At 37.3% G+C, this 12,413-nt stretch overlaps 1 protein-coding gene across 1 annotated transcript; it reads right to left on the bottom strand.

Moving 5' to 3' along the window:
- Nucleotides 1-268: 268 nt before the first annotated feature.
- LOC127650824 (sushi domain-containing protein 5-like) lies at nucleotides 269-11,609 on the bottom strand. Its single transcript, XM_052136468.1, has 5 exons — nucleotides 11,348-11,609; nucleotides 7,311-7,509; nucleotides 5,379-5,488; nucleotides 4,700-4,888; nucleotides 269-4,250 (listed from the first exon to the last, which is right to left on the bottom strand). Exons 1-5 carry the CDS (start codon nucleotides 11,433-11,435, stop codon nucleotides 2,749-2,751), a joined length of 2,088 nt encoding a protein of 695 aa, XP_051992428.1. The 5' UTR covers nucleotides 11,436-11,609; the 3' UTR covers nucleotides 269-2,748.
- Nucleotides 11,610-12,413: the final 804 nt, after the last annotated feature.

The raw sequence follows: 12,413 nt of genomic DNA, 5'->3' as shown, positions 1-12,413 counted from the left end.
GTTTTTCTTAGACTTTTTGTTTTGCTGGCTAAAAGTGACAGAATATACACAGAAAACATAAAACAACAATTAAAATAGTCTAAACAATGACAATCTCTTTCTCTCTCCCATGACATCAGGTTAAGCCCTGCTGGCCTTACAGACCTTACACACTTACAGAGACACCTGGCCACACTATGCAAATGTTTACCTCTTTCTTTTTTAAGCTTACTTTAGCTCCCATGACAATGTTGACACCAAAGAAAACTAAAGCTGACATTTTCTCCCCAAAGTAATTTATTTGTTAAGGTTCAGTTAGTTTTCCACAGCTATATTTATTCAGATACCCTCATGTCACATTTAACTGACATTGTTACTGTGTAATGGGAGATATTAACAAGCAGTTTTGACTTCTATTGCAAATAAACAAATCACAGATGAAAAGATTACAAAATTTCACTCATTCACTCAAGAACTCTATTCAGAGACAACTCAATCAACAATCTAACAATACATCATTAACAATTCAGAAAAACAACTTTGAAACTATTTTCAGTACAAATACAATTTTGAGTTCCAATTGCCACAAGTGCCCTAAAATGGTTATGAAGTATCTATTTGGTACTTATCTATTAAGCATTCATTTGGGCCAGTCTTTCCTAGGTTTTTGTCCTTACAAAGCTTATAAACGATCAAAATTGCCTTAATGCGTTGACCAGCACAAGAGCCCAGTGAAACAGATTTTTTTTTTAATCTAAACTTTTAATAGTTCACAATACTTTGCATTAAATCTAATAGAAATTAGACACCAGAAATTTGCAATGGCATTAAATAATGTCCTATATTCTGTTTTGATCTGTATCTGATCTGAAGTAAATGAGACCATACTAACCTCTCAATTAAACAGAGAGTTATTTCAGATAACACAGTCAGCGTGTATAGGCCTATTCTACAATAAGAACAAAGCTAATATAACATCAGCTGCACAGTTCTGGAAATATATATATATATATAATTTATGCATCTTACATAACAAACAACCTTCAAACATACCATAACAGTTAGATCAAGTTAATTTTGTGTACATCAGCTGATCTTTAATGTATTGAAAAATTACTCTGCAAAACAAAAGTTAAACCTGTTACTCCACTCTTAATTTACTTACTAATTTATAATCAAATTAAACAACAATTTATTACTTTGTTACTATCAGCATGTTGAAAAAATAGCCTTACTAATCTAGCTTCACTAGATCTTTTATTAACTAATATCACAATTGAAATGTATGGGAAATCAAATAACATAATTGATTACAGCTTTAATTAAACACTGACAATTGTTTTAACGCATTATGTGATTTCTGTTTTGTTTTAATTAACTTGTTTTAAAATGTCTAAGAAATCCTTTGTAATAAACATCTGATACAAATATCCCTTTATAAACACAAATTTAGTTTGAGTTAATCATTACCTTGAGGGGCAAAAATATTTTGTTCTTTTTTTGTTATTTAAACATCAATGGCACAATTGGGGAAAAGTATAATAATTAATTATTTAATATTTTTTATTTTATACCTAAGTGAGGAGTGTAATACTGGCTTTAAGACATATAAATATTAATTTATGACTTTTACTAATGGTTCCTTAAATCTAAATATACTTCAATGCTTTCATGAACTTTTAGGCCTTGTCCACAATTCGTTTAATTTTGAAATGTTGCCTAATGTCATCGTTTGGCAAAGTATGCGGTATTAGAGAGAGTTTTTGAAAGTCTCAGTTTTTAGTGGAGGATAACCCTGTTTCAGTGTGGATGAGAGGTGTAAACATATAGCAAAATCAATGCATTTTCAAACAAAAACGGATTAGTGTTGATATAGACTTTGAAGAAATTGAACATATGCTCATGGTATTCTAAACTGGTGGGTGACAGCTATTCATTATACAAGCTCTATATATGTTGAAAGCTAATCAGAATCCACCCACAGTTCCTCTGACCAAAATGTCTCACCTGTCTGTGAGTTAAATTCTTTCAATAGAGTCCTGAGCCCAACCACAAGAAACTGGACTTATTTATAGGAAAAAGGCTTAAACTGAACAAATGCTCATTGTATTCTAAATTTAGGGATGAAAAAGCTATTTATTCTGCAATTGCTAGGCATATATGTGCTGAAGGCCAATCAGAATTCACCCTCAGCTCCTCTGAACAGAATGTCTCAGCTGTCTGTGAGAGTTAGAAACTTTCAATATGCACATGCACAGAAAGCTAAGTTCAACCACACTCGCTTTTTCACTCGTTCCCTCTCTTTCAGTCTCTTACATACGTGTAGACAAAGTCACAATCACACACACACACTCCTTACGCACACTCAGTCACTAATGGACAAAGCTATAAACACACATACACATAATCTGTTAACAAGGACATATGGGCACTATGCATGCAAATGCAATGACCCACAGTCCAATGTAGTCCATCCAAAATAACAGAAGACATTTAGATCCATGACACCAAATTGAAAGATTATGAAGTGTCAATTATAGTCAACACAATACAATGAAAATACAATGAAAAGAGAAAAAGAAAAAAACAAAACAGAAACATTATCTAAAATAAGTACTACACAATCCTATCCAACAGAATTTGTGTGGTGAAGGAGATTTGAACGGAGGGACACTTTTTGTGTTAGTGTAGACTGTAATGTTCACACATTAATGGCTTTGTATTGATGTTTGTGTAAGCTGTGTGGATTTGTGAGGATGTGCATGGCCATCACACAGTCTGTTGTAATTCAATGCACTGTGCTTGACTGTTAGTTCCATTGAGTTGGTAGTGGGAGCTCTTTTGTAGCCTCTTTTTGTAGCACCACACTCCCAAGACCACGCCTACCAATGCTGCTACTACACCAACAATAATGGCGGCAATCATCGGTCCACGACCAGATACATGGCAGAGGCCTTCTGCACAAGTACCCTCCCCAGCCCGCTCTTGTTGATCCAGGCTGTGATCACCACCTCTTTCTATCTCACTCTTTTCAGGGATTTCTGTCGTGTAATTTTCAGGGTCAAGCTCCTGAATGTGACCATTGTCAATAGTTTCCCAAGAAACGTCAATAATGGGTGTGGCTTTGGTGATGAGATCATCAGAGAAACCAGGTGTAACGTCGAGAAATACCATACCCGAAGGTGTAGTTGTGTATTCAGGTTCTAAACCATCTTGGCTGGTGCTCACATTCTCTGAAGCGGACGCTGGTGTGTACACCATGGGTTGCTTGTGTATATCAATATCGTCTGCACTTGTTGTCATCTGAGTAACACTGACAAACATTGTGGGATCCATCTCCACAGCATTTGAGCTTTTAGTAACACTGTCAAATCCCAACTCTTCGGATCCATCAATCTCTCCTTCAGACTCCATTACCTCTGGTACGGATGTCTCTTTCCCCATTTCATCCTTCTCTGTGGCTTCTCCATCATGTGTTACCACTATATCCTCTTTTACTCCAATGGATTCCTCCTGTTCAAGTCTGGTTGTCCCTCTGCTAAGCTCATCTTCCTCTCCTTTCCTGTGGATCTTGTCTTTATACTTTGTGTCCTTGTGATTGTTGACAACTCCTTCAATGTCTTCCTCCTCCGAGTGGTCAATCAAACCCCCAATATACTCTTCCACTGGGCTTTTAGTTGCATCCTCTAACACCTCCACTTCTGAAGGGTCCGTATCCACTCCATGTTCTGGTCCTGCCTCCCCCGTTGACTCGCCGCCAGTTTTATCTTCCACCTGGTGAACAGGATATCCATCAAGCCAGGAGTCTTCCGTGCTGCCAACACTGGGACTGACAGGCAAATTAGTGGGAGGATCTGTCGCATGGTCATAATCAGGGTCAGGGGTAGGTTCATGTTCTTCTGTGATGATGTCAGGCTTCAGTTGGCTGTGATTCTGGTCTTCTGTGGGGCTTTTAACAGAAGAATCTGTGGTGATAACTGGAGGCTCTTTCTCGTCCTGAAAGGCCTCTGAAGGGAACCAGAACATATGCTTCTGACTGAGTTGAGACACTGGAGGTTCAGTCACTGATACTGTAGAATCATCTTCATTCTCGTCCTCCTCTGACATGGCTGTCCGCTCATGCTCTGGTTCAGGAGTGACTTGCTCTTCTTCATCATCTGTGGTCTCTGCTCCTCCTGGAATCAAAGAAACATGATGCACTTCCCCTGGATTCTGAAGGAGATGGCCATCTGTGAACTTATCGTCATAGTCGATGTGGCTTTCAGGATCATCTGCAACAAATCAAACATTTTGAGTTCTATTGAGCCTACAACCAGAAGACAAATAAAACACACAAACTCCAAGACTTCTGCATCTCTAAGCCCATTAATCGGGCCTTTGGGCTCAATGTGCCTTCACACTGACACTGGTTAAAGTGCTGGAGGTCACCAAATCTCTGTTCTGTTCAACTAGTAGGTGTACCACTTATTTGCTGTATCCAATTATATCAGGTGGCTGATCAGGTGAGCTTCCATGTCTGCACTCATATGGGCAGTTTAAGTATCAAATCTTTGCACATTTGCATGAAGTTGAACTCTTCTCAACTCATTGCCCCTCATGTTGGCTCAATTTGCCTACTCTCAACCCAGTGACTTCCAATCACTTCGTTCTGCAAATTGCAGTCAGTGTGAACACACCTTTGGTCTGCAAACCCAGTCATATCATTGTGTTTGCAACTCACCTTTGACACAATGCTGTACCAGGCCATACCATTCTCCACAGCTATCACAAAGCAGGCTGAAGGCTGTCTCTGTATTGGGGAGTTTGTATCCTGGGTTACAGGCATACAGGAGTTCATCCCCCAGGTCTAGTCCAGTTTTCCCCTGCAGATGCGAATTTGGGAATGAAGGTGGCTGTCCACATGGAGCATCTGATGGAGGAAGAGGAACAGGGCAAATAATGAAAGTGAAGAGTTCTCATAAAATACACTGTAATAATTTTCTTTACCTTTGTTTTGTTTGTTGCAGTAAAAACATATGGTTCATTTCTGTTGTTGTTGTTTGTAAGATTCAAGCTTAACATGAGAAAAAACTACTATATTTGCCAATGCGGTAGGAAAAATAAACTTCATTCAAGACCTACTCTTGATATCTCAAGTACATTTTTCTTGTTTAAGGATGTTTAGATTTGGAAAACAGAACAAATATTGTTGTTGAGAAAATACTTTTTACAATATAAAAATTCATATAGAGCAAAGTCTCTTGTTTCTGCCTGTGTCTGTAATAATTCCATGCAGTATGTCAGACCAGACATAAATTGCATAAAAGTACTTAGGTATTTGTGACATAAAATAGTCCTTGTGATAAGTGGAAAAACAGCTCCCCTCTCCAGTTTCTTCATTTTTATTATTTAAAACTGACCGCTATCTTTCACACAGAACACGCCCAGCCTCTCAATGTCCCCGGTTACATTCTCCAGCTGCACGTCAACTGGCCTCAAACTCCCCAAGACATCTCTGCACACTGTGGTCCTGAAATCAAACAGTGGAATACAGTTGGAACTGAATTACAGGAATTCATTCTTAATTTCTTTCACATTTTCATTGTCTTCATCCTTATGAAGGTAACAGAGGGGATGAGCATTTGCACTATTTCAACATGTCAACTCTCACTCTGTCAGACACATGCATTTGAGGTAGTTTATCCCTATCATATTGCTTATGTCTCCAGTGTTTTTATAAATTTACATTGCAGGTCTGTTTTCTATCATAGGCTCATGTGTGTGTGAGCATGTCCAAGCTTGTGTGTCCAAGTATCTCTCTGAATGTGTGCATTTATCTATCTGTCTGAGTGAAAATACCATGGTGATTAAAAACTACTTTGATCTAATATTATCTATAAGAATATGTAATAAAATAGACTTCAATATGTCAGTCCAGGTTTCTGAATATACTGACTGGATCTACAACCAAGAATGTCTTTCTGTTTTGTCCTTTGTATCATCCAAAGACTCCAAATGTCTAGGAAGTAAGTAGTAAGTTGCTTACCACACCTTTTAACACATGGCTGTGACGTCTTAATCAGACTTATGAGTATGAGGGTATGTCTGTGTCTGAGTGGGTGCAGAAGGGGGCTCAAATCTACTCACCAGATTGTGAGTACTTGCGAGACTGGACTCTCTTAGGACAGTGTTAAGTTACTAGGAAACACCCAGTGTCAAAGTTTTGTTTTTTAAGGCTGAGCTGTACTGAGGTAGATTTTCTTAAGGTTAGATTGTATGGAGGGGTCCATATGTACGTCATTTAAATGAAATGTATGAGTCATATCCAAGAAATGAATGTGTCGTCTTTAGGTTGTTCTGATGGGAAACCTTCTGAAAGTTATTTGCAGAGACTTGCAGATGTAATTGATATTCAGCAAAGGTTTGTCGTTGTCATGAATGCATAAATTCACACTTCATCTGATCTGGCCAGGTTTCTCTGATCTGATTCTGAAAGGTCCTGAAAGCACAAATTTGCCCCAATAGGTATTTGGACATTTCAGCCATGTCATTACATTAGATAACAAAATTCCAACCCAAGTTCTATTTATTTTAATAAAACAACATATATATAAAGAACAGGACACCTTCTTGTTGTCAAACATTAGTGGAATATGTCTATATTTAATGTCATGAAGTACACATATGGTTATTCTTAAAGATACCCATGTGAACTTAAAAGGAACTGACTACATACTGTGCATCCACTAAAATGACATGTTAACCAGTTAGTTAAAAACAATTGCAAAAATGGCAAAGAATACCAAAGTTGGTTCTGAGGAAAAATCTAGTATTTACAGAGTCCACTTGGTTTGATATTTTGTTAGATAAATGGAATAACATGCATATTTGTAAGTGTGGCTTTAGTGTCCAAATACTTTATGGGCCACTGTGGGGTTTTTTCCATTTTACAAAGAATAAGTAGTTTTTGGTCACATTTCAAATGTGATAATTATTTGGGGATTTGCGCTCAGTGGTAAAGAAATGCATCTAAGCAACCGAACAGCACAGAAAATGAACAAAGGAAAGGTGCTGATGTGTTCTCTCACAGAGGCTGAGGTACATTTCTCTCAGGCACTGACATAACCGAGGTGTAAATAGGAATGTTCTGCCTGAAATCACAAGTAGGATACTCTGTGTCTTTCAAACACACAAAAAGACACAGATATTAACACAAAGGAACAAGGTATCTCAATATCGTTTCTCAAAATGCACAGTGACCATTCTCAGCACTGACTCTTTGACCGAAAGCCTAAGCCCAAAAGAGGTAGTTACGGTAACAGTTCTGATTTTCAGGTCATTCATGTTCTTACCCAATGCTTGGTCCAGAGAGCCAACCACGCGAGCAGGCTGAGAAAGCACATTCCAACACTGCATGATGCACGTCGGCCCCAGATGCCACCTGGGCCCCTTGAGCAATACAGGCATTTGTTGCTGCCTCAAATCCAGCATCCTGTCCGCCTTTTGAAACAGTTTGTAACTCCAATAAGAATACCTGTCCTAGCGAAGAGACTGGCATAGACAGACAAGTTTAAATATTGTGTTTAAAAATCACATTTTGCATCAGGCACTTTCCACAAATATGGTGTACTTTGATGTTTTTAAGGCATTAGAGACACAAATCCCAAGTTTTTTTTAGATCTGTTAGATACAATATTATAGAAACAATTATCTAACATAAAATTAACCTACACTCACCGTGCACTTTATTAGGTACACCTGTACATCTACTTATTCATGCGATTATCTAATCAGCCAACAGTGTGGCAGTAGTGCATAAAACTATGCAGATACGGGTCAGGTGCTTCATTTAATATTCACATCAACCATCAGATTGGGGAAAATATGATCTCAATGATTTCAACCGTGGCATGATTGTTGGTGTCAGACGGTCAGAGTCTCTGTCTCTAGAATTTACTCTGAATGGTGCCAAAAACAAAAAACATCCAGCGAGCGTCAGTTCTGCAGACGGAAATGCCTTGTTGATGACAGAGGTCAATGGAGAATGGCCAGACTGTTTCGACTGACAAAGTCTACGGTAAATCAAATAGCCGCTCTGTACAATTGTAGTGAGCAGAATAGCATCTCAGAATGCACAACATGTTGAACCTTGAGGCGGATGAACTACAATAGCAGAAGACGATGTTGGGCACTTTATGAGGACCACAGTGTTCCTCATAAAGTGATCAATGAGTGTAGTAAAATAAAATAATCTCAAAAGTCTGCATTTTCCCTTAAAATGGCAAGTTTGGACTGTCCCAATTTAAACTTATTCAAAGTGTTCAACAACTCAAATGATACAACAGTCATAATTTTGACATAATCTGTTGATTTGATTCAACAGTTCAAGGCATCAAAAAAATATTTAAAATGATCAAATTAATATAGAATAAAAATGGGTGACATAATATTTTGTTTGACCTCCTGAGGTTGACAATTAACATTTTATGAAGTTTAAACACCTTCTTTCACTGTCCATTTATTAAAAAATAAACTCAGTTTCAGGCCCTATTGTACCCTATTCATGGAAAGTGCCATTAGATTAATGGGAACACATTACCTCAAATGGGGGAAATGAAAACGACATCAAGAAATTAGGAGAATACAATGCTAATTAACTCAAACTCAGTTTGAACAGCAGCAAGGTGATATGGTATCTACAGGTGGTATGAATAACATCAAAACTTTGTATTGCAAAAGGCATAAATTAGGCAATTTCAGAAAATTATTTAGGCCTACTACTTGAATAACATTAAGTGAGTTGAAAGTTGGCTGAGTTTAATTTAAACATTTGGTAGTGTTTGTGTGTGTATTGGAGCAATAGTGGTGGTGTGAAGCTATGACAACTGAGGGTTGAGGAAACAGAGATACAGAGAACGTGGAGAGAAATAAAGATCAGCTTCAAACAGGATTCATGACTGTGGTGCCAAAATCAATCTGCATACACACAAACTCTACAGTCAGCACCATTCAAGCCCCACCCTGAGCAACTATATTCCACACATGAACCTGTAACATCACAACGAATCTTCCATAAGGCAACTGCTTATTACATCATTAGTTTGTCACTGTTTCACACAGAGGACCAAAATACCAGCTTGAGTCAATTCCTGTGACAACCCTCTGAAACAGAAATTACACAGAGCCTACAGATATCTTCCGTTTGCTTCAGTGTGTGTGTCAGCATCAGAGAATAATAGTTCAGTTTTACTTCAAGAGCTTTGCGAGTTATCAGGTTAGATAAGCTAATTTTAGGTCAAAAATAAGTTATAAGAGTTCACATGATCACTGCACCAAACATACAGTATGTTGTATTTAAAGATAATAAAATGGTACCCAAGCAAAGCATCTTTTCTCTGCTTTCCAAATAAACATTTTAGAAATGTACTTTTAAGTAATGTAATGTGAATTGTAATATGACCAAATCCATTATGTTAATCTAATTACATATCAGTTAATATCATTGTTTGGGATGAATTTGGACTGGAATAGATAAGTTTAGCAGGTTGGTGTCAGTGAGGTAAATTCAGCCTGAGTCATGTTCATTAAAATGCCAAGTCATTAAAGCATCTGACTAATCCAGCACACTTAAATGACCCACCACAAACAACATGCCATTTATCAACCCTTTGTTATAAATTCATTAGTGTCATGTGGATGAGTCTTGAATATATAAATATAATTTCTGTTCAATATATGGTCAAATACTGCCAGCTGTGGTTGGCAGAAAGTAACCGTAACATATACAGTGATCAAGTTTCAGGCTTTATGGGGATGTAATTTTAATGCCTGTAACTTATGGTTTACTACCTTTAACATTATTCAATGTTATAAACTTAATATACTACCCTTCTGGTACAATTAAATCCTGCTTTTCCATTTTAAAATGTATTGTTAATCACAGTAGGTAGTAGCTAGCCACATGATGAGTAACACGTCATCATGATGTGACATAAAAATAATTGTATAAACATGAAAAAAAACTCAAATATAACACAGAACACCACATTGTACATAACTGATATTTAAAATAAGAATAATTTTCAAAAACTAACTCTGCCTTTGGTCTTGCTTCTTTTCAATCTGCTGCCGCTCGCGGCTGGAATGCTCTGCAAAATATTCTCAAACTACTAATTTCATCTTTTAAAACTATTATATAATCCTTGTTCACGGACACATACAGTTGCTTCTCTACATAATCATTTTGTGTTGTTTATTGTGTTGTTTTAAATTGTATATAATGTAATTGTTAACCTGTATGCATTTCTAATGTACTGTATTTATTTTAGCCCCATTACCTTTCCCTAAGTGGTTATTCCACTTGTCAGGACGCCATTGTAAATAACAACTTGTTCTTAATGATTTGCCTGTAAAAAAAAAAAAAAAAGAACCTAATTTTCCCCATATGGTGAAATGTGATGGGTCACGCAGGGACTTCTGGGAAAAGCCGATTTTAAAAATATTTTACCGTAATTTTAACTATATTTGACCGTAAAAAGTATGTAATTTATTTTAATTTATTATTAAACTTAACATTTTAAACTTGAATGATATAGTAAAATAACACTTTTACGTCTAAATAACTATATATATATATATATATATATATATATATATATATATATATATATATATATATATATATATATATATATATACAATATTTTATCGTAAAATTACATGCATGACTTTTAACTGTATCTTAGGATAACTGCCCATTAACCAATTAAAGTTTTTTTATTGTAATATTTTTTTTTACATTCTTTTACCACTAAAAAGAAATCAATAAATTAGACGTTTATCTAAAGAGAATTGAATTCTTAAAAACTAAAGTTTAAGAGCAACCCTAAAGAAAAAGGCCAGCCAATAAATCTCTCAGCATACAAGAGCCTTGTGTTATTTTCACTCAAAAGCCATTGAATAAAGCAGGAGGCAGCATTTAGTCGTCTTGAATGCAGTCTATATTCTATAACATGTATTTTTAAAAATAAACAGTTTTTTATAATTTTTTTAATTTAAATTTACCTATACCTATAAATATATCCGCCCGTGATGCATTAAACCTAATAATGCTTATTTGGATGAGCAAACGACTTGAAAGCGCAAAGGCTATTGATAGTTTAGGTGCGCCTTTGAACTATTTCGGGCTTGAAATGTCAACTTTTGATTTAAATCGACTCACAGTTTCCCCTTTAAGCATATCAACAAGAACAAAAATGACATGCATGCACACCACTGTCTAATCTTTTGGAATCTGAACGCGTGGGCATATACATCACCCCGAGTAAATGTGTATTTGCAGTGTCGCGTGAAACAAATTACCGCACCCAAATCATCAAGAGAAACCCACCGTCCGCGCGAGTGTGACCGACTGTTAAGTAAGCCAAGTATCCCAGCAGCGGCAGGAGCGCCAGCTCGCGGCTACAGGGTCGCCCCATGCTTTGAAGCTGAACAGAAAACTGATGTAAACTTTTCCAATTCAGAGAGGAAAGGTGAAAATCCCAAATTTAATTGCGCACTCCAAAAGGACAGGTCCGGTGATTCCGTTAGCCTAGAGAAAAGAACAAACAGACGCAGTGGCAGAAGTGCAAGGGGAGGTTTATCTGACCAAAAAGTGCATTACCGAGCTGCTGGTGCGCTCGTGCGAAAACTCGCACGGCGTTGTCAGTAAATACGTCATGACTCAAAACCTGTGCTGAGAACAGAGGCTCTAAGGACTGGGATTGTTCCAGTGTGCCATGGGGAGTCGAGGGCATAATGGTCTGTGGTCCAATAACACGTAAAAAAAAGTTTGTCACCGTGTAATTACTTTTTTTCTCTCTTTTTGGACCGGAGTCTTAATTTAGGTGCGTCTTGTCACCATAGCGCCTGGCCGCATGACAGCTCAGAAACGAGCCGGACAAAACCAACTGTCTAAAAGCGATTCAGGCAAATTATTCGGGCCAACCTGAAGACACAGTGACTTTGATGAAGCTGCCCAATTTGGGCGCTATTGGACACTATGAGACTCGAAAGCATAATAGGTGTCTTTGCCCCCCACCTTCGCCTACAAACACACACTCCTAAACACATTCATACCATTTCAAAGGCTTTTTATCTGAATGTCTGTGCTGGAGAAAGAGATAGTGAGTGTGTGAACTAGCAAGTATGTTTGTTTTTTAATGAGTAAGTGGCAGGACTCTGGCCAGCACAGGCTGGGGATGTCTGAACTAAACTTCTACTGTTATTTACTTCAACCACGGAGCTGCGTGTGCCACTAATTCCTAACCTTATTATTTTCATCGAGGCTTTAGCCAAACAAATACGCGCGTGCTCACGCCTGGTCTCTCGCGCTCTAAATACACATTCACTTCAATGTTCCAATAAGAGAATAATGACCGTAAACTGGCACTCACCAACAGAAAATAACATGTTAA

Source organism: Xyrauchen texanus, chromosome 10 (assembly GCF_025860055.1).
Source record: "Xyrauchen texanus isolate HMW12.3.18 chromosome 10, RBS_HiC_50CHRs, whole genome shotgun sequence".
Classification (NCBI taxonomy): domain Eukaryota; kingdom Metazoa; phylum Chordata; class Actinopteri; order Cypriniformes; family Catostomidae; genus Xyrauchen; species Xyrauchen texanus.
Note: the sequence above shows the minus strand (reverse complement) of the source record. Positions and strands in the feature narration are given on the sequence as shown.

What these genes read in the sequence shown, in the direction of transcription:
- LOC127650824 (XM_052136468.1), bottom strand. Translation starts at nt 11,435, where the DNA reads ATGGGGCGACCCTGTAGCCGCGAGCTGGCGCTCCTGCCGCTGCTGGGA. An exon ending in CGGTCACACTCGCGCGGACG is followed by an intron (nt 7,510 to 11,347) that starts GTGGGTTTCTCT and finishes TGTCTATGCCAG; the next exon opens with TCTCTTCGCTAGGACAGGTA. An exon ending in GGTACAGCATTGTGTCAAAG is followed by an intron (nt 4,251 to 4,699) that starts GTGAGTTGCAAA and finishes GATTTGTTGCAG; the next exon opens with ATGATCCTGAAAGCCACATC.